At 40.0% G+C, this 21,892-nt stretch overlaps 1 protein-coding gene across 1 annotated transcript; it reads right to left on the bottom strand.

Annotated features, from left to right (window-relative positions):
• Window positions 1-1,834: 1,834 nt before the first annotated feature.
• On the bottom strand, window positions 1,835-2,803 carry LOC101673254 (olfactory receptor-like protein OLF4). The gene has a single exon (XM_004748604.1). It carries the CDS (start codon window positions 2,801-2,803, stop codon window positions 1,835-1,837), a length of 969 nt encoding a protein of 322 aa, XP_004748661.1.
• Window positions 2,804-21,892: the final 19,089 nt, after the last annotated feature.

Raw genomic sequence — 21,892 nt, 5'->3', positions numbered from 1 at the left:
TAAAGTTAACCAAAGAGGTAAGGGATCTGTACTTGAGGAACTACAGAACACTCATGAAAGAAATTGAAGAAGTCACAAAAAGATGGAAGACCATTCCATGCTCTTGGATTGGAAGAATAAACATTGTTAAAATGTCTATTCTGTCAGTTTTTTCCCCATATTTTTCTTTCTGCATAAAGTCCACTTGGAGACATGTATTCTATTTATTATTATTATTATTATTATTATTATTATTATTTTCTATTGATTCTGGTAGGTATGGTGGGTACAAACTGTGTAACAATAGAATCCTAAAGTGTGGGAAATTCCCCATGATTAGCTATAAGCACCAGAATGTCTAAGTCTGGATTCCCAGAAAGAAGAGTTAAGGTGGTGATATACAAGCAAATTATGTTCGTAAATGAGATGCATAGTCTCACATTTTTTGTTCTAAATTCATGTAAATAGCTGTTCTTGTCAAGATTAGATTTTCCATAGGCATAGCATTCAGTCAAACAAATGACAAAAAGTGGGCAGAAGAAATGAACAGACACTTCTCCAAGGAAGACATACAAATGGCTACCAGACACATGAAAAATGGTTCATCGTCATGAACCATCAGGGAGATTCAAATCAAGCCCACATTGAGATACCACCTTATATTAGTTAGAATGGCCCAAATTAACAAGACAGGAAACAAGTGTTGGAAAGGATGTGGAGAAAAGGGACCCCTCTTAGGCTGTTGGTGGGAATGCAAGTTGGTGCAGCCACTTTGGAAAACAGTGTGGAGATTCCTTAGGATATTAAAGATAGAGCTACCCTATTATCCTGCAATTGCACTACTGGGTATTTATCCCAAAGACACAGATGTCATGAAAAAAAGGGCCATCTCTCCCCCAATATTCATAGCAGCAGTGACCACAGTCGCCAAACCATAGAAGTGGTCAAGATGCCCTTCAAGAGACAAATGGATAAAGACGGTATGGTGCATATATACAATGGGATATTACACCTCCATCGAAAAGGGTGAATACCCAACTTTTGTATCAACATGGACAGCACTGGTGGAGATTATGCTGAGTGAAATAAGTCAGGCAGGGCGAGTCAATTATCATATGGTTTCACTTACTTGTACATGAAGGACATTGGGAGAAGGAGAGGAGAAGGGAGTTGTGGGTAATCAGAGGGATCGATGAACCATGAGCCTGTGGACTCTGAGAAACAAATGGAGGGCTTTGGATGGGAAGGGCATGGGGTGTTGGGTGACCCTGGTGGTGGATATTAAGGAGGGCACGTATTTCATGGAGCACTCGTTATGATGCATAAACAATGGATCTTGGAACACTGAGAAAATAAAATAACGCTTTAAAACTATACCTAAATAAATAATATACTACATATTCCGCACTTTTTCCACTTTATGTTTCTGAGAATTGCTTATATTGATACATGTTTATTTTGTTTTTCATTTTCACTGCTATAGTGTAAGATTCCATTGTATGAATAAAGTGTTTTTGTTTTTGTTTTTTTTCATTTCTCTGGGAAAAAAACTGGAAAAAATACTATGATATTTTATTTCAGAATAAATTATTCTTAACAGATTCATGTAGTCCTTTGAATAAGTGAGAATGCCCAAATATTTCACATCTGAGGTTGAGAATGACTTTGAGGAGGTAGAGAAATGACAAAAGAATAATCTGCTGTAGACCAGAGCTATCAAAAGGCTTAATAAAATAAGTTATGAACATTTTTCAGCGAGGTCAAAATAAAGGAAATATCCTCGAAAAACATAAAGGAGTCATGTTCGACTTTCACATTCTGGTCAAAGTTTTGCCTCACACTTTGGGCCCGGCAGTCATGGACACTTCTTCAGTCCCAGGACAACTGGCCCTTTTAGAGCTGCCACCTCAGAGAATCTCATCAGAGCCTCCTTTATGTCTTTGTTCCTCAGGCTGTAGATGAAGGGGTTCAGCATGGGTGTCACCACCGTATACATCACTGAGGCCACTGCACTTGCATGGGAGCTCTGGGTTGCAGTAGAGCTAAAGTACACGCCTAGGCTCGTACAATAAAATAAGGAGACAACTGACAGGTGAGATGTACAGGTGGAAAAGGCTTTGTACTTGCCCTGAGCTGAAGAGATCCCAAGAATGGAGGAAACTATCTTAGAATAAGAGTAGAGGATCCCAAGGAAGGGACCACCAGCCAGGAACATAACTGCAAAATACATCACCACGTTATTGAGAAAGGTGTCAGAGCAGGCAAGCTGGATCATCTGATTGAGTTCACAGAAAAAGTGGGGGATTTCCACCTCTGTACAGAATGACAGCCGCAACACCATTAAGGTTTCTAACAAGGCATGCAGGATACTTAGGATCCAGGACATCAGAACAAGCAGTCCACAGAGCTGGGGGTTCATGATGACTGTGTAGTGCAGGGGGTGACAGATAGCCACAAAACGATCATAAGCCATCACAGTCAGGAGAAAAATGTCTAACCCTGCAAAGAGTTGGAAAAAGTACATCTGTGTAAAGCAGCCTGCAAAGGTTATGACTTTTCTCTCTGTTTGTATATTCACCAGCATCTTGGGGATGGTGGTGGAGGTAACACAGATGTCTGTGAAGGACAGGTTGGCCAGGAAGAAGTACATGGGGGAGTGGAGGTGGGAGTCAGAGGTGAAAGCCAGGATAATGAGTAGATTTCCAAGCACAGTGATCAGGTACATGGAGAGGAAAAGCCCAAATATGAGGAGCTGCACTTCAGTTTCCTCTGAAAATCCCAGAAGAAGAAACTCTGAAACTCCTGTAATATTCCCTGACTCCATCTGTTGGTGGTAACTAAAAGCACATAGAAAAACAAATGACTAATTTTCACACAAACAAGCATTCGTGATCTGGCATGACTGTTAACCACTTACACTTTAGAGTCGGGAAGTTAAATTCAATATATGCGGTGGGTCTCATACCATTAGGGCATCACATCCAAAATTCTGTTTCCACCTCTGTCTGTTCCTCAAGCATAAAGGAAATTCTCATTTTATTGAGAATGTTTTGTATCCCTTGAGGAATACATTCTGAGTATTGACCTTGTTCTAGGCACTGTTTGGGTGATGAATACAAGGTACTGATAAACAATTTCCTTATAATTCTATGATAGAGATTGTAAGTGAATACATATAATGTCAGATGGTGACAGAAGCTGTGAAGACAGGAAAGCAGGCATAAGGAGAGACTTGATGTTATTCTTTTACTGGATGTCCACACAAGACCTGCAAAGAAGGTGACATGTGAACAGGACCTCAAGGGAGATATGAAGGGAGATTGAGGTTATCTCAGGAAGAGTTTTTTTCCAATAGGGACAAGGCTCAGTGTCAAGGCCCCAAGGAAGCTGCTTGATTCCAAAAATCAAGGGTCAAAAGAAAGCCAGAGTGTCGAAGGGGAAGAAGCATGAGGGACGATGATGAGAAATGGTGGCAGTACGTGTTGGGGAATGAAGCTGCCACTCTGCACCAGCTGAAACTTCAAGATATGGGGAATCCTTCATTTTACTGATTTTGTAGGACTTTCTTAATTTTGTTATAAAGATATCCCATGAGTCGAAATGGACACCCCCATTAGTAACTTCTGTTGCTTGAGTTCTGGCCTCTGTCAATAAATGAGCCCTGGTACCCCTGCTTTGAGGACTGGCCCCAGTTCACAACACACACACACACACACACACACACACACTCGCATACACACACAATCACACACACATACACACACACTTTCTGGGCTACTGGCTGCCGTGCCTTTTTCACCCCCAGCTACACTAGTTAGGCCAGAAGTGGATGCATGTCAAGCTCACCAGATCTTGATATCTCTTCCCTAAAGATGGCAGAAATGATACCCAGGAATTCCTATGGACAAATAAACTAGGCGATACCTATCAGTATGCTAATTTTCTGATATCAACTTAAAGAGACAAGAGCAATCTGATCAGTAAAGACAGAGAGAAAAGGGAGGAGCGACATGGACATGAGAGGAAACAAAACAAAACAAAACAACCAGATCAAATAGTGCAGGTGCCCCCAAAATACGAACCACGCGGAAGAAAAAGCATCTTTGGTTCTGGTGACACTCCTGCTCTCGTTAGATTCCTTGATACCCAGAAAAAAAAATAAAGAATCTAAAAGATAAAAGTAGTAACATTTTCATGGTGTAAAACATGTGATAGATGGAATGCTCTGAGTGAAAATGGGCAAAAGGTATAAACCAACACTTCAGAACAGGAAATGTACAAGGTAGAACAGCAGGTAGGCTGTTTTAATACCAAGAAGCAGAAGGTTTGCTTTCCCAGTGGCTAGTTCATCTTTTTTTCCCTAATTTTTTATTTTTTCAGCATAACAGTATTCATTATTTTTTGCACCACACCCAGGGTTCCATGCAATCCGTGCCCTCTCTGATACCCACCACCTGGATCCCCCAATCTTCCACTCCCCACCCCTTCAAAACCCTCAGATTGTTTTTCAGAGTCCATAGCCTCTCATGGTTCACCTCCTTTCCAATTTCCCTCAACTCCCTTCTCCTTTCCATCTCCCCTTGTCCTCCATGCTATTTGTTATGTTCCACAAATAAGTGAAACCATATGATAATTTTCTCTCTCTGCTTGACTTATTTTACTCAGCATAATCTCTTCGAGTCCCATCCATGTTGCTACAAAAGTTGGGTATTCATCCTTTCTGATGGAGGCATAACACTCCAGAGTGTATATGGACCACATCTTCCTTATCCACTCATCCGTTGAAGGGCATCTTGGTTCTTTCCACAGTTTAGTCCATCTTTATTTGACCAATTCCTCTTTATTTGACCTGATGAGGTTGGGAGCTAAATCAGACTTCTTCCTCATTTGTCTTGTGTGACATTTTTAAAATTTGTTATTCCTCTCTCTGCTTGGCTCATTTAACTTAGTTTAATCTCTTTCAGTTCTGTCCATTTTGATACAAAAATTGGGTTTGCATCTTCTCACAGAGGCATAATTCTCCATTGTATATATGGACCATATCTTCTTTGTACCTTTTTAGGTTTTTATTTAATTCAAGTTAGTTAACAGAAAATGTAATATTAGGTACATGTTCATCATAAAGTGATTCAAAACATCCATATAACACCTGGTGCTCACTACAAGTGCCTTCCTCAATCCCCATCACCTGTTTTTTCCCCCATCTTCCACCATCTTTCTTCTGGTAATCAGGGGTGTTTCTCTTTGATTAAGAGTCCATTTCTTGATTTTCCTCTCTTTCTTTTTCCCTTTGCTTATTTGCTTTGTTTCTTAAATTCCACGTATATCTGAAATCATGTGGTCTTTTTCTTTCCCTGATTGATTTATTTCACTTAGCATGATACTCTCTAGATCCATTGGTGTCATTGCAAATGACAAAATTTCATTCTCTTTTAGGCTGACTACTATATATACCACTTCTTCTTCTCCATTCATCTCTCCATGGACACTTGGATTGCTTCCATAATTTGGCTATTATATATACTGATGCTTAAATACCGGGGTGCATGAATCCCTTTTGAATTAGTATTTTTGTATTCTTTGGGTAAATACCTAGCAGTGCAAATGCTGTATCATAGGGTTGTTCTATTTTTAACTTTCTGAGGAAACCCTATACTGTTTTTCAGAGCTCTGACAACATTTTACATTTCTAGCAACATTGCAAGAGGGTTCCTCTTTTCCACTTCCTCGCAACACCTGTGGTTTCCTGTGTTGTTAATTTCAGCTGTTGCAACAGGTATGAGGTGATATGTCATTACAATTTCTATTTTTGTTTCCCTGATGAGATATTTTGAGCATCTTTTCATGAGTCTGTTGTCCATCTGTATGTCTTCTTTGGAAAACTGTCTATTCATTTCTTCTGCACATTTCTTAACTGGTTATTTGTGCTTTCGTTGAGTTCCAAAATTCTCTATAGATTTTTGCATATTTACCCTTAATCAGCTATGTCATTTGCAAATATCTTCTCTTATTCTGTAGGTTGCTCTAATGGTATTTACCCAAGGCATACAAAAACACGAATTCAAAGGAGTACATGCACTCTGGTGCTTTTAGCAGTATTATCAACAATAAATAAACTGTGGAGAGAGCCCAAATGTCCACCAACTGGTGAATGGATAAAGAATATGGGGTATGTATATATAGAATGGAATAATACTCAGCCACCAAGAGGAATTCTCTTACACCGTACACAAAGATAAACTCAAAATGGATAAAACATGAGACAGGAATCCCTCAGAATCCTAGAGGAGAATATAGGCAGTAATCTCTTCGATATCAGCCACAGCAGCTTATTTCAAGATAGTCTCCAAAGGCAAAAGGAAGAAAACCGAAAATAAACTTTTGGGACTTCATCAAGATGAATAGCTTCTGTACAGCAAATTAAACAGTCAACAAAACAAAGAGGCAATCCATGAAATGGGAGAAGATATTTGCAAATGACAGTACAGACAAAAGGTTGATCAAAGATCTATAAAGAACCCCTCAAACTCAACACACACAAAACAGACATATAAAAAAATGGGCAGAAGATATGAACTGACACTTTTCCAATGGAGACATACAAATGACTATCAGACACATGAAAAAATGTTCATCATCACTAGCCATCAAGGTGATTCAAATCAAAACCACATTGAGATACCACTTTACACCAGTTAGAATGGCCAAAATTAGCAAGACAGGAAACAACATGTGTTGGAGGGGATGTGGAGAAAGGGGAACCCTCTTATACTTTTGGTGGGAATACAAGTTGGTGCAGCCACTTTGGAGAACAGTGTGGAGATTCCTCAAGAAATTAAAAATAGAGCTTCCCTATGAACCTGCTATTGCACTCCTGGGTATTTACCCCAAAGATACAGATGTCATGAAAAGAAGGGCCATCTGAACCCTAATGTTTATAGCAGCAATGGCCACGGTCGCCAAACTATGGAAAGAACCAAGATGCCCTTCAACGGATGAATGGATAAGGAAGATGTGGTCCATATACACTCTGGAGTATTATGCCTCCATCAGAAAGGATGAATCCCTAACTTTTGTAGCTACACGGACGGGACTGGAAGAGATTATGCTGAGTGAAATAAGTCAAGCAGAGAGAGTCAATTATCATATGGTTTCACTTATTTGTGGAGCATAACAAATAGCATGGAGGAAAAAGGGGAGATGCGGAGGAGAAGGGAGTTGAGGGAAATTGGAAGGGAGGTGAACCATGAGAGACTATGGACTCTGAAAAACAATCTGAGGGTTTTGAAGGGGTGGGGGGTGGCAGGTTGTAGGACGCAGGTGGTGGGTATTGACAAGGGCACAGATTGCATGGAGCACTGGGTGTGGTGCAAAAACAATGAATACTGCTACACTGAAAAGAAATTTAAAAAAAAAGAAGATGGGCATATATATATATATATATATATATATATATATATATGTAAATAATATTCAGCCACCAAGAGGAATAAAATCGTGCCATTTACAGTGACCTGGGTGGAGTTAGAGAGTATTATGGTAAGTGAAATAGCTCAGTCAGAGAAATACAAGTACCATATGATTTCACTTGTGTGTGGAATTTAAGAAACAAAGAAAATGAAGGTAGGGGAAAAAGGAGAGGAAAATCAGGAAGAAGACCCTTAACTATAGAGAACAAACTGAGGGTTATTGGAAAGATGTGAGCTTGGGGATAGGTGAAATAGTTGATGGTGATGAAGAAGGCCACCTGTGGTTATGAGCACCCTGATGTTGTACAGAAGTATCGAGTCACTCAGTTCAACATCTGATACTAATATTGCACTGTATTCTTACTAACTGCAATTTATATAAAAACATGGAGAACAAATAAATTGCTATAGAATTCAATGATGAAGAAAGAAGATAGAGATAAAAAAATAAAATCATATACCATGTCAGATGGTGACAGGTGGTGCTATGAAGGAAAAAAAATAATCAGTATAAAAAGGAGTAGTTAATAGGAGTTCAGGAAGATCTGCAAAGAAGGTGGCATTTTAAGAGGGGTTTCCAGAAAGACAAAGCATGAGGCAGAAGGTTATCTAGTAGTGTGTGTCAGCAGAGAAAACAGAGCAATGACCCTCCAGAAGGCACTTTCTTCACATAGGCAAATATCAAAATGAAGTCAATGTGTGAGAGAATGAGCAAGAGGGAGAGTGATGACAGGTGGTGGCAGAGAATGTTGAGGAATGAGATGGCCTTCCTGCCAGAGGGAATACTTCCTCCACATGATGTTCTTTGCATTTTATTAATTGTGTTTCAAGGAGTTCTGGGAATGGAGATAGATCCCTTCCTTATTTCCATCTGTTGGTTAACATTATGGCATTTAAGGATCACATATTTAAGTATACAAACTCAGGTACCATTGCCCTGATGATTTTTTAAGCCCCACAACACACACACACACACACACACACACGCACGCACACACACCTCACACACAGATGCACAAAGTGCATTCTGACCTCCTGGCACTGTGTTACCATGCTTTTCTCACCCCGGACACAATTATGTTGAAAGAAATGATACAAGGCAAGCTGTCAACATCAGATTACCGTTACCCTGAAGAATGTGTAAATAGTACATAAATTCTAGTTAATAAGCCTCCCAAGGACATGGAAACATGAGCTCCACTATAATACAATAATCTTGTGTCCTGTACTTACAGAACATAAAAAAGCAATTCCAGAAATACAGAGAGGAAAGGGGAAAAAATCTAATAAGTTCAGGGAGTCCCTGAGAGACTGTGATGAGCAGAAATCATCCCTGGTTCTGGCAGCATTCCAGCCCTGGGTCACATCCCCTGATGCCAAGAATAATTAACAACGAAAGAAAAAAATGCATCCAAACAAGAAACGAGTTGTATTTTTATGATGTCAAAATATTTTACTGTAGAAAAATGTGCAAAGGGAATAAACCTGCAATTTAGAACAGAATATACACAATGTAGAGCAGTAAAGGGGATTTTTAAAGATGAAGTAATAAAAGGCAATTTCAAATGTTTTTAAATGCAAAACTTTTGGAACCAGAAAACCAGGTTTTGAATGTTAGATCTACCACATGTAAGTTCTTTGAACTTGGGAAAGACAACCAATACATTCCAAATTGAATGTCCTTACTCAAATAGTGGGGATAGCAGTATCCATCCTCCTAAGGTGGCAGACATCATTAGTCAGTATATGTAAACAGTTTACCATATAGTTCTTTCCTGAAAGTAAATGAGTGATTATCACACTAGTAAAGAGATTTGGCTGGCTTTTTTTCTTCCACCTCACAAATGTGAATATAGTTTCAACAACTCTTAGTAATGAAGTATTGCAAAGTGAAGCGAATTAGCATACCCCTTTTTGTATATTAAATACAATTTTTATGTGAATAGTCACCTTGAGAGAGATGCTGAGAAATGCATGTAAATATAGAACTGCTGTTGCAAAGAAATAGCTGACTGCATGGGTCTGGGGCTTTCTATAAATACAGAACGTACTCAAAACCACCACATGGTATTAAGTTCACAGCTCACATATCCAATCCTAATACTCTGTTTCCCTGCTCCCCTTACCAGCAAACTCATTGGATATATTCTAATTTCATTGGAACAACTTTAGGTCCTCCATTCCCTTTCCCTGTCTTCTCCAACTGGTCTTCCATTCCAACCACATATTTTCAACAATGTCTGTATTGCTGAGTCCAATGGACACTTCTCTTTTGAAGACACTATGTAAATAATCATAAATGATTCTACCTTGTCAATGAGTCTTAGGTGACCTCAGGCAAAACTTATCTGACTCCTTTCTCTCCAAACTTTTCCTGAAATACCTTCTGAGCTCTCAGACTTACTGGATGGTGTCTATAAGATGAAAGTCTCTATGTGAAGGTCCAAATTTTTCCCTGGATGGCTGATGGAGATGAAAGTTCTTTTTCTAGAAAGGATAACAGGAAGCAGCCTGGGTCCTCCAGGCAGGCTTAGGAACCCCAAAGCAACAACCATGTCTGGGTGATTCCAAGGATTCCCTTGCTTAAGTTCTACAGCAGAGGAGATATTTACAGCTCCCTGTGTCTGATCATTAGGTATTGTTTCCATTGTTATTCCAACCACATAACACTTCTTTCTCAGTGGGCCACAGATGTGTACAGAAAGGAAACATTCCCTGCTGAGACTCTGTTCCCAGGAGACCATATTAGAAGTCAGGTGAATCCAGTTTTGTAGTCCTCATACTCATGAACTTGCCTGCCTTCTAGAGATCTAAACTCCTTGCACATCCCTTTAACCTTGAGATGATATTGAATTGTTTTAGTTGAGGGTTTAATTTACCAGTTATAGCTTTGGGATGATGTTAATAAATAAGCCGTGTGTTCCTTCAGGGTCTGAAGGAATTCTTCAGACTTCAGGGTCTGAAATGAATTCTGTGTTTGATTTTTCAAAATGAAGGTTCCTAAGTGGACAGCAAATAAACCACTAAAAAGACTTTCAGTGTGCAGAATAATGTCCCCAAAATATTTCCACATCTTGATCTACAGAATCTGTGGATATGTCTTGTCATGGCAAGGGAGAATTGAAGTTGCAAATGGTATTAACATTAATAGTCAGCTGACCCTAAGATAAAGTTATTCTGATTACCCAGGTGGACTCAATAGATTACAAGGGTAATGCAAATGTGGAAGAGGGAGACAGAACCCTTGGGGTCAGAGAAAGATTTTGAGGTGCAATGTTTCTGGCTTTGTAGATAAAGGGAAGACACATGAGCCAGGGAGTACAAGTGGCTCTACACCTGGAATAGACAAGAAAACATATTCACTCCCAAACCTCTAGACTGAGCACTCTTCTGCAGACAGTGATTTTAGCCCAGGGAAACCTGTTTCAGACTTGTGACTTCCAGAACTATGAGAAAATAAATTGATTTTTTTAAAGGCAGAACCATGGTAATTTGTTACAACCACAATAAAAATCTAATCCAGACATTTATCCAATAACACTTTGTTCAAGGTTAATGAATTCTGCCTTGGATCTTATTCATTTATATTATCTTGGATAATGATATTTGGTATTGAGATCCTAGTTTAAGTAGAAGAAGAAATCTGAAGTCACTTTGGAGTTGTTCAAACCCAATAGCTGGTTCAGAAAAATAAATCTTCCATGCCATAAATCACACTGACTTACAGGAACTAAGATAGAAAAATTGAATCATTAGGGCCACTTGTTCTATGTTAAATATTTGTATCAAAATGTTTACATAGTTTTAGTTTCACATTAATCCAAAGTTTCATTCTCTTTATTCTTATCCTATCCTAGTTTCTCTCAAGTTTGCTTGTGATATGAAAGATATCTTAATAATGAATCTGTACATGTGTATATGAGTGCCAATGTTTATTTGAAAGAAACATGTATAGACACACATGTATAAACACACACACACACACACACACACACACATGTGTCTCCACATTGAATATTTTGATTTCAGCAAAGGCAGCCGTAAGAGAGAAATATATTGCAATATAGGCTTTTCTCAAAAAACAGGAAAAGTCTGAAATACAAGACCTAACATTACACCTGAAGGAGGTTGAAAAAAAAAGAACAACAAATAAACCCTATATTCAGCAGAAGAAGAAAAATATGAATGATTAGAGCTGAAATCAATGATATATTAATCTAAGAAATATTAGGACAGATTGATGAAACTAGGAATTTGTTCTTTGAAGGAATTAATGTGATCAATAAAATCCTAGCCAAATTGATCAAAATGAAAAATAGAAAGCACCCAAACAAGTGAATCACAAATGCATACAAAGGGCCAACAGACACATGAAAAAAGTGTTCAACATCACTTGACATTGGGGAAATACAAATCAAAACCACGATGAGATACTGCCTCACACCAGTCAGAATGGCTAAAATTAACAAGTCAGGAAACAATGAATGTCAGTGAGGATGAGGAGAAAGGGGAATGTGCAATTATTCTTAGAAAATATTTTGTAAGCCCTAAGGGGTGATTGTGGAAGCAGAGGAAATGTCAGCAGTGTTCCTGGTTTTGGACTATTGAATGCAATGGCCTGGCAGGAGCAGGATCCCTCAATCCCCAGATCCTGGGCATAGATTAAGTGCTATGAAGGAATGTAATCCTCAGCACTCCCTTCCTGCATTTGGCGATTGCCAGACAAACATCCTGCACCACCCTTATTCCATGATTGATTCCCTGAGTGACTACACATAAGAGAGAGGCTGCTTTATGGGTTCAAAATATTTACTATCCATTCGTACTCCTTTCCCATGCTTTGAGGTATCTCTCCTTGCTTTTTGGATAAAAAACAAAATAAAAGCTCTGTGCAGGACTCAGCTGCTGGTGCTCTCCCTTGCAGAGGCATCCATGCACAGCCACTCAGATTGGTGTCTGAGTACTTTATTTCAGTACATGATGACAGGGGAATCCTCTTGCACCATTGGTGGGAATATAAGCTGGAACTGCAACTCTGAAGACAGTTCGGAAGTTACTAAAGAAGTTAAATATAGAGGTACCCTATGACATAGCATTTGTACTACTAGGTATTTACCCAAATGATACAAGTGTGATCTGAAAGGATGCCTGCACCCCAATGTTTGTAGTAACATTATCCACAATAGTGAACTATTGAATCTATGGAATCTATGGAAAGATCACAGATGTCCATCGAAAGATAAATGGATAAAGAAGATGTGAGTGTGTGTGTCTGTATGTGTGTGTGTGTGTGTGTGAGTGTATCACACAGCCATCAAAAGGGATGACATCTTCTTTTTTTTAGATTTGCTTCTTGTTATTTTTTTTAATTTATTTTTTTATTTGTTTTCAGCATAACAGTATTCATTTTCACCACACCCAGTGCTCCATGCAATCCGTGCTCTCTATAATACCATGGGTATCACCACATGGTATTTTTTCTAGAAAAAATAAAAATAAAAATAAAAAAAATTAAAGTTGTATCTATGAAGTAGTGGCAGTTGTTCTCTTGTCATCTTCCCCCTCCCCGGTTTGGCTTTCTGGGGGGGGCCTGCTGCATGGGTTTTCAGGCAGTGTTTCCTGAATTAAGTCCTCCTGTCCCCACAAGGGGACTGTGAGGAAACCGATTTTTCAGGCTTTTGTCCTCTGGAGGTGTTTGTGTGTGTTTGTTTGTTTTCTCTCCCCTTGTCAGCTCTTGATGGTTCTTGGAGGTTTAGAGGAAAGCAAACTGCACCCGGACCTCCCTCTCAGAGAAAAGCTTCCATCTGTTCCCCTCTTGGTGCTGCAGAGCACATAAGTTACCCCTTGGCCAATGACAGAGCACCTTCCCAGTTGCAGTCCCTGGGGTACAGGAACTCCTACTTTTACCCAAAACCACAACAGCGGTGGCTGTCCAGGCAGCACCAGACCTCCAGAGAGGTTCCAAGCAGTGATCACTCACCGAGATTTTCCTGCTGGTCAGGGCTGGGAGTACTCAGGCTTTCAAGGACCAAGAGGTCCTGCCTGGCGCCTGCGCGGACCTCACTCAGGGAAGGGTGTTGGGCACGATTCAGGCTCTGATAGCATAGTGTAGCATGTGCACAGAAAGGTTGTGTTTCTGCCGGCTGGCGAGCTCCCAGCCACACATGGGAGCCACATCCCATGTGCCCTCAGGCACACTTACTCGTGTCTCGCACTCTCTCTGGCTCAGCACCAGGGGTGGCTGTCCTCGGACTAGGGACTTAAGCCCCTGTCCTTAACAGCCCTGATTCCCACAATTTCCCCCTCATGGTCTTTTGCTCTTTTTTTAAGTAATTTAATTATTTTCAGCATAACAGTATTCATTATTTATTCACCACACCCAGTGCTCCATGGAATCCATGACCTCTATAATACTCAACACCTGGTACCACAGCCTCCCACCCCCCCGACACTTCAAACCCCTCAGATTGTTTTTCAAAGTCCATAGTCTCTCATGGTTCACCTCCCCTTCCAATTTAACCCAACTTCATTCTCCTCTGTAACTCCCCATGTCCTCCAGGCTATTTGTTATGCTCCACAAATAAGAGAAACCATATGATAATTGACTCTCTCTGCTAGACTTATTTCACTCAGCAAATCTCTTCCAGTCCCATCCATGTTGCTAAAAAAGTTGGGGATTCATCCTTTCTGATGGAGGCATAGTACTCCATAGTGTATATGGACCACATTTTCCTTATCCATTCATCTGTTGAAGGGCATCTTGGTTCTTTCCACAGTTTGGCGACCGTGGCCATTACTGCTATAAACATTGGAGTTCAGATGGCTCTTATTTTCATGACATCTGTATCTTTGGGGTAAATACCCAGGAGTGCATTGCAGAGGCATGGGGAAGTTCTATTTTTAATTTCTTGAGGAATCTCCACACTGTTCTCCAAAGAGGCTGCACCAACTTGCATTCCCACCAACAGTGGAAGAGGTTTTCCCTTTCTCCACATCCCCTCCAACACATGTTGTTTCCTGTCTTGTTAATTTTGGCCATTCTTACTGGTGTAAGGTGATACCTCAATGAGGGCTAGTGATGATAAACATTTTTTCATGTGTCTCATAGCCATTTATATGTCTTCATTGGAGAAGTGTCTGTTCATATCTCCTGCCCATTTTTTTTTGTCAATTTTTTAAAATTTATTTTTTATTTTCAGCATAACAGTATTCATTATTTTTGCTCCACACCCAGTGATCCATGCAATCCATGCTCTCTATAATACCCACCACATTGTACCCCAACCTCCCACCCCCGCCCCTTCAAAACCCTCAGATTGTTTTTCAGAGTCCATAGCCTCTCATGGTTCACCTCCCCTTCCAATTTCCCCAACTCCCTTCTCCTCTCTAACTCCCCATGTCCTCCATGCTATGCGTTATGCTCCACAAATAAGTGAAATCATATGATAATTGACTCTCTCTGCTTGTCTTATTTCACTCAGCATAACCTCTTCCAGTCCCGTCCATGTTGCTACAAAAGTTGGGTATTCGTCCTTTCTGATGGAGGCATAATACTTCATAGTGTATATGGACCACATCTTCCTTATCCATTCATACGTTGAAGGGCATCTTGGTTCTTTCCATAGTTTGGCGACCGTGGCCATTGCTGCTATAAACATTGGGGTACAGATGGCCCTTCTTTTCACATCTGTATCTTTGGGGTAAATACCAAGGAGTGCAATGGCAGGGTCATAGGGAAGCTCCATTTTTAATTTCTTGAGGAATCTCCACATTGTTTTCTAAAGAGGCTGCACCAACTTGCATTCCCACCAACTTTATAAGAGGGTTCCCCTTTTTCCACATTCTCTCCAACACCTGTTGTTTCCTGTCTTGCTAATTCAGGCCATTCTAACTGGTGTAAGGTGATATCTCAATGTAGTTTTAATTTGAATCTCCCTGATGGCTAGTGAAGATGAACATTTTTTCATGTGTCTGATAGCCATTTGTATGTCTTTATTAGAGAAGTGTCTGTCCATATCTTCTGCCCATTTTTTGATATGATTGTCTGTTTTGTGTGTGTTGAGTTTGAGGAGTTCATTATAGATCTTGGATATCAGCCTACTGTCATTTGCAAATATCTTCTCCCATTCCATGGGTTGCCTATTTGTTTTCTTGACTGTTTCCTTCATCAAAAGCATTTTTTTTTGATATGATTGTCTTTTTTGTGTGTGTTGAGTTCGAGGTGCTCATTATAGATCCTGGATATCAACCTTTTGTCTGTACTGTCATTTGCAAATATCTTCTCTCATTCTGTGGGTTGCCTCTTTGTTTTCTTGACTGTTTCTTTTGCTGTGCAGAAGCTTTTGATTTTGATGAAGTCCCAAAAGTTTATTTTAGCTTTTGTTTTCTTTGCCTTTGGACACATATCTTGAAAGAAGTTGCTGTGGCTGATATCAAAGAGGTTACTGCCTATGTTCTCCTCTAGGATTCTGATGGATTCCTGTCTCACGTTGAAGTCTTTTATCCATTTTGATTTTATCTTTATGTATGGTGTAAGAGAATGGTCCAGTTTCATTCTTCTACATATAGCTGTCCAGTTTTCCCAGCACTATTTATTGATAAGACTGTCTTTTTCCCACTGTATATTTTTTTCCTGTTTTGTCAAAGATTAATTGACCATAGAGTTGAGGGTCCATATTGGGGCTCTCTACTCTGTTCCACTGGTCTATGTGTCTGTTTTTATGCCAGTACCATGCTGTCTTGGTGATCACAGCTTTGTAATAAATCTTGAAATCAGGTAACGTGATGCCCCCAGCTTTACTTTTGTTTTTCAACATTTCCTTAGCCTTTCGGGGTCTCTTCTGATTCCATACAAATTTTTGGATTATCTCCATCCATTTTGAATGTCAATCTTGCTGGATAAAGTATTCTTTCCTGCCTTTTCTTCTCATTTAGTGCCCTGAATACATCTTGCCAGCCTTTCTGGCTTGCCAGGCTCTGTGGACAGGTCTGACATTATTCTGATGGGCTTTCCTCTGTAAGTAAGAAGGCTCTTTGCCCTAGCGGCTTTCAAGAGATTATACCTACAATTATAATTCCTCTATTTGACCATCAGGTGTGTGATGTTTTTATGGAATGTATAATCTTGCGTGGAGACCGTTTAGCCTCTAGCACATGAACACTGGTTCCATTGGCGAAATTGGGAAAATTTTCATGAAGGACTTGTTCCACTATATCTTCTAGACTTCTTTCTTTTTTTTCCTTTTCAGGGATTCCAATAATTCTGACGTTGGAACGTTTCATGGCATCATTTATTTTCCTGATTCTGTTTTCATGGTTTCTAAGCTGTTTGTTCCAGGCTTCCTCCTCATCCTTCCTCCCTATCTGTTTGTTCTCCAGATCACTAATTCTATCTTCTGTCTCAGTTACCCTAGTTTTGAGAGAGTTTAGATTAGATTGGAACTCATTGAGAGCATTGTGAACTTCCTCCCTGGTAGATTTAAACTCCGCTCTAACATTGTGAACATCATCTCTCGTCGCTTTCAGCTCGGCCCATTTGACCTTCCAAGGCTTTCTCCAACCTAGCTATTGCCTGGATAATTGTTAGCCTAAATTCTCTTTCCGACATTTTGTCTATGTTTATAGCCATTAGCTCTGTTGCAGAAGGTCCATCCTCTGTATTTTTCTTCTGTTGGGCATTCCTCTTCCTAGACATTTTGGTGGGAGATGACTGAACAGATGTAGCTGGATGTATCAACCATGGTGCAGTCAAGGTGCACCCTGGAACACTTCTGAGCAATCACGATTCCCCACCCAAACGAGAGACAAAAGAAAAGAAAAAGAAAAAGAAAAAGAGAGAGAAAGAGAGAGAGAGAGAGAGAGTCAGGAAAGAAAGGGAAAATGAAAGAGAAGGTTCAGCCCAGATGGGCCCCAAGGTAAGATTTATGATTAGACAAACAAAAACAAACAAAAAGACTGATAAATCTTGCCATTTGCAACAACATGGATGGAACTAGAGCGTATCATGCTTAGCGAAATAAGTCAAGCAGAGAAAGACAACTATCATATGATCTCCCTGATATGAGGAAGTGGTGATGCAACATGGAGGCTTAAGTGGGTAGAAGAATAAATGAAACAAGATGGGATTGGGAGGGAGACAAACCATAAGTGACTCTTAATCTCACAAAACAAACTGAGGGTTGCCGGGGGGAGGGGGTTTGGGAGAAGGGGGTGGGATTATGGACATTGGGGAGGGTATGTGATTTGGTGAGTGCTGTGAAGTGTGTAAACCTGGTGATTCACAGACCTGTACCCCTGGGGATAAAAATATATGTTTATAAAAATAAAAAAATTAAAAAAAAAAATAAAAAAAATAAAAAAATTAAAAGTAAAAAAAAAAAATCTCATAGGTCACCTGTGCGTGGCCAGGCCTGACCGCATGGCCATTGCCCTTAAAAGCTAGACTGTGAAACAGCGAAGGGTTGCCTTCTCTCGTAAGAGGTGTGACCGCGAACGTTCGGTTAGATTCCTGATGCTTGGCGTGAAATAAAGCTTTGCTTGACCTTCGCTTTAAAAAAAAAAAAAAAAAAAAAAAAATTATATGACTATATATATATATATGCAAATAAAGGAAGAACCTCGTCATAAGAACCCCAAGTGTAAGATTTATATACTATCAGGACAACCAGAAAAACATAGAAACACTGGTGGAAGAAAAAGATGGGAGAGTGGTTATAAATTCTCAGTGTGTGCTAGGAAGCTTGTTTTGATTTCCTGGATGTATCTTGATATCTTTGTTAAAGGACTCAACTTTCCTAAGATAAAGGGGGATTAAAAATTGGTTTACCTATAGGGGTAGTATTGATTGAGGAAAGGGGATTACTTTGAAGTTTAACTCCAAATGAATATTAGAAGATAAATATAAAAAGGAATAAACTAGACTAAACTAAACTAAATTTAAAAAAAGGTATTCAAAAATTAGAAATGCAAAAGAAAAACATAGGTGTATGTATCAAAAAGTTCAGGTTAGATGGGTATTATGGAATTTGATGTACTGTACAGCTCGCTGTGATGGTAAATAGGTTAAAAAAATTACCTATGTATATATATATATATATAAAAGGACCAGAATAGTGGGAATGAGTGAAAAATAAAAAATTTTCCTGTGAAGTAGTGGTTGTTCTCTTGTAGTCCTTTTTTTTCTCTCTCTCTTTTTTTTTCTTTCCTGGTTTGTTTTCAGGCGAGGGGCCTGCCATGTGGGTTTTCAGTCAATCATGTTCCCTGAGTTAAGTCCTCCTGCCCCCCTCATGGGGGTGGGCTCTGAGGAAACTGGTTTTTTTCAGGCTTTTGTTCTCTGGCGGTTTTTATGTTTGTTCACTTTTTTTTTTTCTCTCACTTTGACCGCTTTTGATGGTTTTTGTAGTTTTAGAGGAAAACAAACCGCACTCTGACCTCCCTCTCAGAGAGAAGCCTCAGTCTGGCTGCAGCACCTAAATAAGTTCCTCCTTGGCCACTGGCAGAGCAGGTTCCAAGTCAAGGTCCCTGGGGACACAGGATCTTTTGATTGTACCCAAAGCCAAGGCAGGGGCGGCAGTCTGGGCAGCTCCAGACCACCAGAGAGGTTCCAAGCAGCAATCACACACTACAATTTTCCTGCTGGCCTGGGCTGGGAGTGCCTGGTCTTTCTGGGTCTAAGAGTGCCGGGCTTGCATGCACCAATTTCAGGGGAGGCTGTGGGTCACGCGCGGGTCTCAGGCTCTGAGAATGGGGCACAGGTCTGAAAGCACCAGGCTGGGCCTTTGCACACCTCTTTGGGGGGAGAGTTTGGTGGGTGCATCTTAGACTCTGAAACAATGGGCGCAGGCTGGGCCTTTGTACCTCTCTCAAGGGAGTATCTCAGGCTCTATAGCAGGGCTTGCGCTTTCTGCCATCTGGCATGGCTCCCATCCCTTCACTGGAAATGGACCCCACATGTTATCTGGTGCGCTGGTGGCTTAGGGACCAAGACCTGGTTTCTCTGCCACACTCTCTCTGCCTCAGCACCAGGGGAGGCTGTCCTGGGACTGGGGACTTAAGCCCCTGTCCCTAGCCACCCCGATTCCCACAACCTCCCCCAGCCCCCCCCCCCCCCCCCCCCCCCCCCCCCCCCCCCGCGATCCTTTGCTCTTTTGGAGTGCTTTCAACCAGTCTCGAAGTTTATGCTGGTCCCCAGACTCAGGCACTCTCAATCGTATTGGGGTATTACTTTTCAACTGGTCACCTCTGGTGGCTCCCTCCCCCTTTTGTTTATCTTCCAATATCAGTCCGATGTTCCCACTCAGCTTTACCTGCCCACTGGTGTCTTCTGTCCCTGTAGAGATCCAGACGTGTATAGTTCTGATCTCAGGCTGATTTCATGGGTGATCGGAGTTCTTTGGTAGGTAATCAGCTCACTTTGAGGTGCCGGCTGAAAAGGCGCCTCCTTCTACTTCCCCGCCATCTTGTCTCCTGATCTTTTGCTCTTTTTGAGTGCTTTCAACCAGATTCCAAGTTAATGCTGGGCCCAGTTGCAAGGCACTCTCATATTGGGGTATTACTTTCCAATTGGTCACTTCTGGTGGCTCCCTCCCCATTTTGTTTATCTTCGGATATCAGTCTGTCGTTCCCACTCTGCTTTACCTGTCCACTGGTGTCTTCTGCCCCTGTAGAGATCCAGACATATATAATTCTAATCTCAGGCTGATTTCATGGGTGTTTGGAGTTCTTTGGTAGATAATCAGCTCACTCTAGGGTATAGGTTGTAAAGGCACCTCCTCCTAGTTCTCTGCTTTATTTATTATATTTAATTAATTAAATTAAAATTAAATTAAATTAAATATAATATTAAATTAAGTTAACTATAATAAATATTTATAAAAAATAAATAGATTTTAAAATTTCTATAAATTCTATTGCATGACTCGGGGTCAGATCTGAAGCACAGTTAGCTGAGTCATACATAAAGTGGTGTGGCAGCTCTCTTCCAATTGTGAAAAAGCAAACATTCACATGTGGATATTAAAATAATGAAATTAAATTAAGACAATTCATATGTGATAAGATCATTTTTGTATACTAGAAGCTTAGTCTACATATATCAAAGGAGTAAAATGACATAAATTTGTTCAAGACAAAAGAACACTACAGCCATATACCTCAAAAATGAGCCTTAGAAACACAATGTAGAGATTTTCTCATGACTGAGGACTCAAAAACAGATCTGCTTAAATCAGAACAACTACCTATAATACAATCCCTTCAATAATAAAGACATTATATGAATGCATTTTATTTTAGCATGCTTCCTATGCAGCAATAGCTAACTGGTACAGTAATCAAATCAGGCAGAAAAGACATTTGTTATAATCTGATCCTTGTATTCTAGGCATTCATTCTGATAATTGAAGGTAGCCTCCATGACTACTCTTTTTGTGAAATTCATTTCATGTGACTGTATAAAAAATGACTCCATTGGATGTGTCTGGGTGGCTCAGAGAGTTAAGCAACTGACTTTGGCTAAAGCCATGATCTCCAGATCCTGAAATCAAGCCCCACATTGGCCTCCCCACTCAGTGGGAAGTCTGCTTCTCCCTCTCCTTCTGCCTTTCCCCATTCTTGTGCTCTCTCTATCTCTCTCAAATGAATAAATAAAATCTTTAAAAAATGACTCCATTGAGACCCTTTTTCAGTAATATGGAAGGATGGGAAGGACATGTATGTGGGTCCAAAACCTGTGACTCTGAATAACATAGCTGGACAGGATACCAAGCTTGCTGGTGAGTCATCCTGTGATTATAAAGATCATACTTAGTGGATGATACTGATATAGTTCATTCACTACCCCTTTTATGGTTATGGCAAAATTTCAAAGAGTGGGAAATATTTCATTTTGAGAAATGGAAGGAATCATATTTGTATGTAGCACTAGAAATTTTCAATCAGAAATGAGAATAATTTAATTAAACTACAAACATGTGTTCAGTCTTTAATCTTAGTGAAAATATACCTTACAGATGGAAACTGATATTCCATTTTTCAGTGAGTAGGTGGAATATATGATGTAATATCTTGCTTCATCATCCTTAAAATAAAGTGAGATTCTAAGACTGTATTATGTCAATCAATATATTCCATATTTGTATTTCTGTGTAGATTCCACTTGGAGACATGTATTCTATTGTTATTTCTTTAACCGGAGACTATGGTAGGCATGGTGGATAGAAGCTGTGTAACAACAGGATCCTAATATATAGAAAAATCTCCATGATCAGCTACAACCACCAGTATGTCAAATTCTGCATTCTCAGAAAGAGCAGTTAAGGTAGAGATATAAAAAGGAATGATGTTCAGAAAAGTGAAGCATAGTAGTTTCAGATTTTTCTCTGTTATAAACTTACATAAATAGCTGTGGTGGCCAAGAGTAGATTTCCCATAGGAGTAGTATGTCA

The sequence above is a fragment of the Mustela putorius genome, unplaced genomic scaffold, assembly GCF_011764305.1.
Source record: "Mustela putorius furo isolate JIRA1106 unplaced genomic scaffold, ASM1176430v1.1 tig00000095_pilon_pilon_pilon, whole genome shotgun sequence".
In the NCBI taxonomy this organism is placed as follows: Eukaryota; Metazoa; Chordata; class Mammalia; order Carnivora; family Mustelidae; genus Mustela; species Mustela putorius.
Note: the sequence above shows the minus strand (reverse complement) of the source record. Positions and strands in the feature narration are given on the sequence as shown.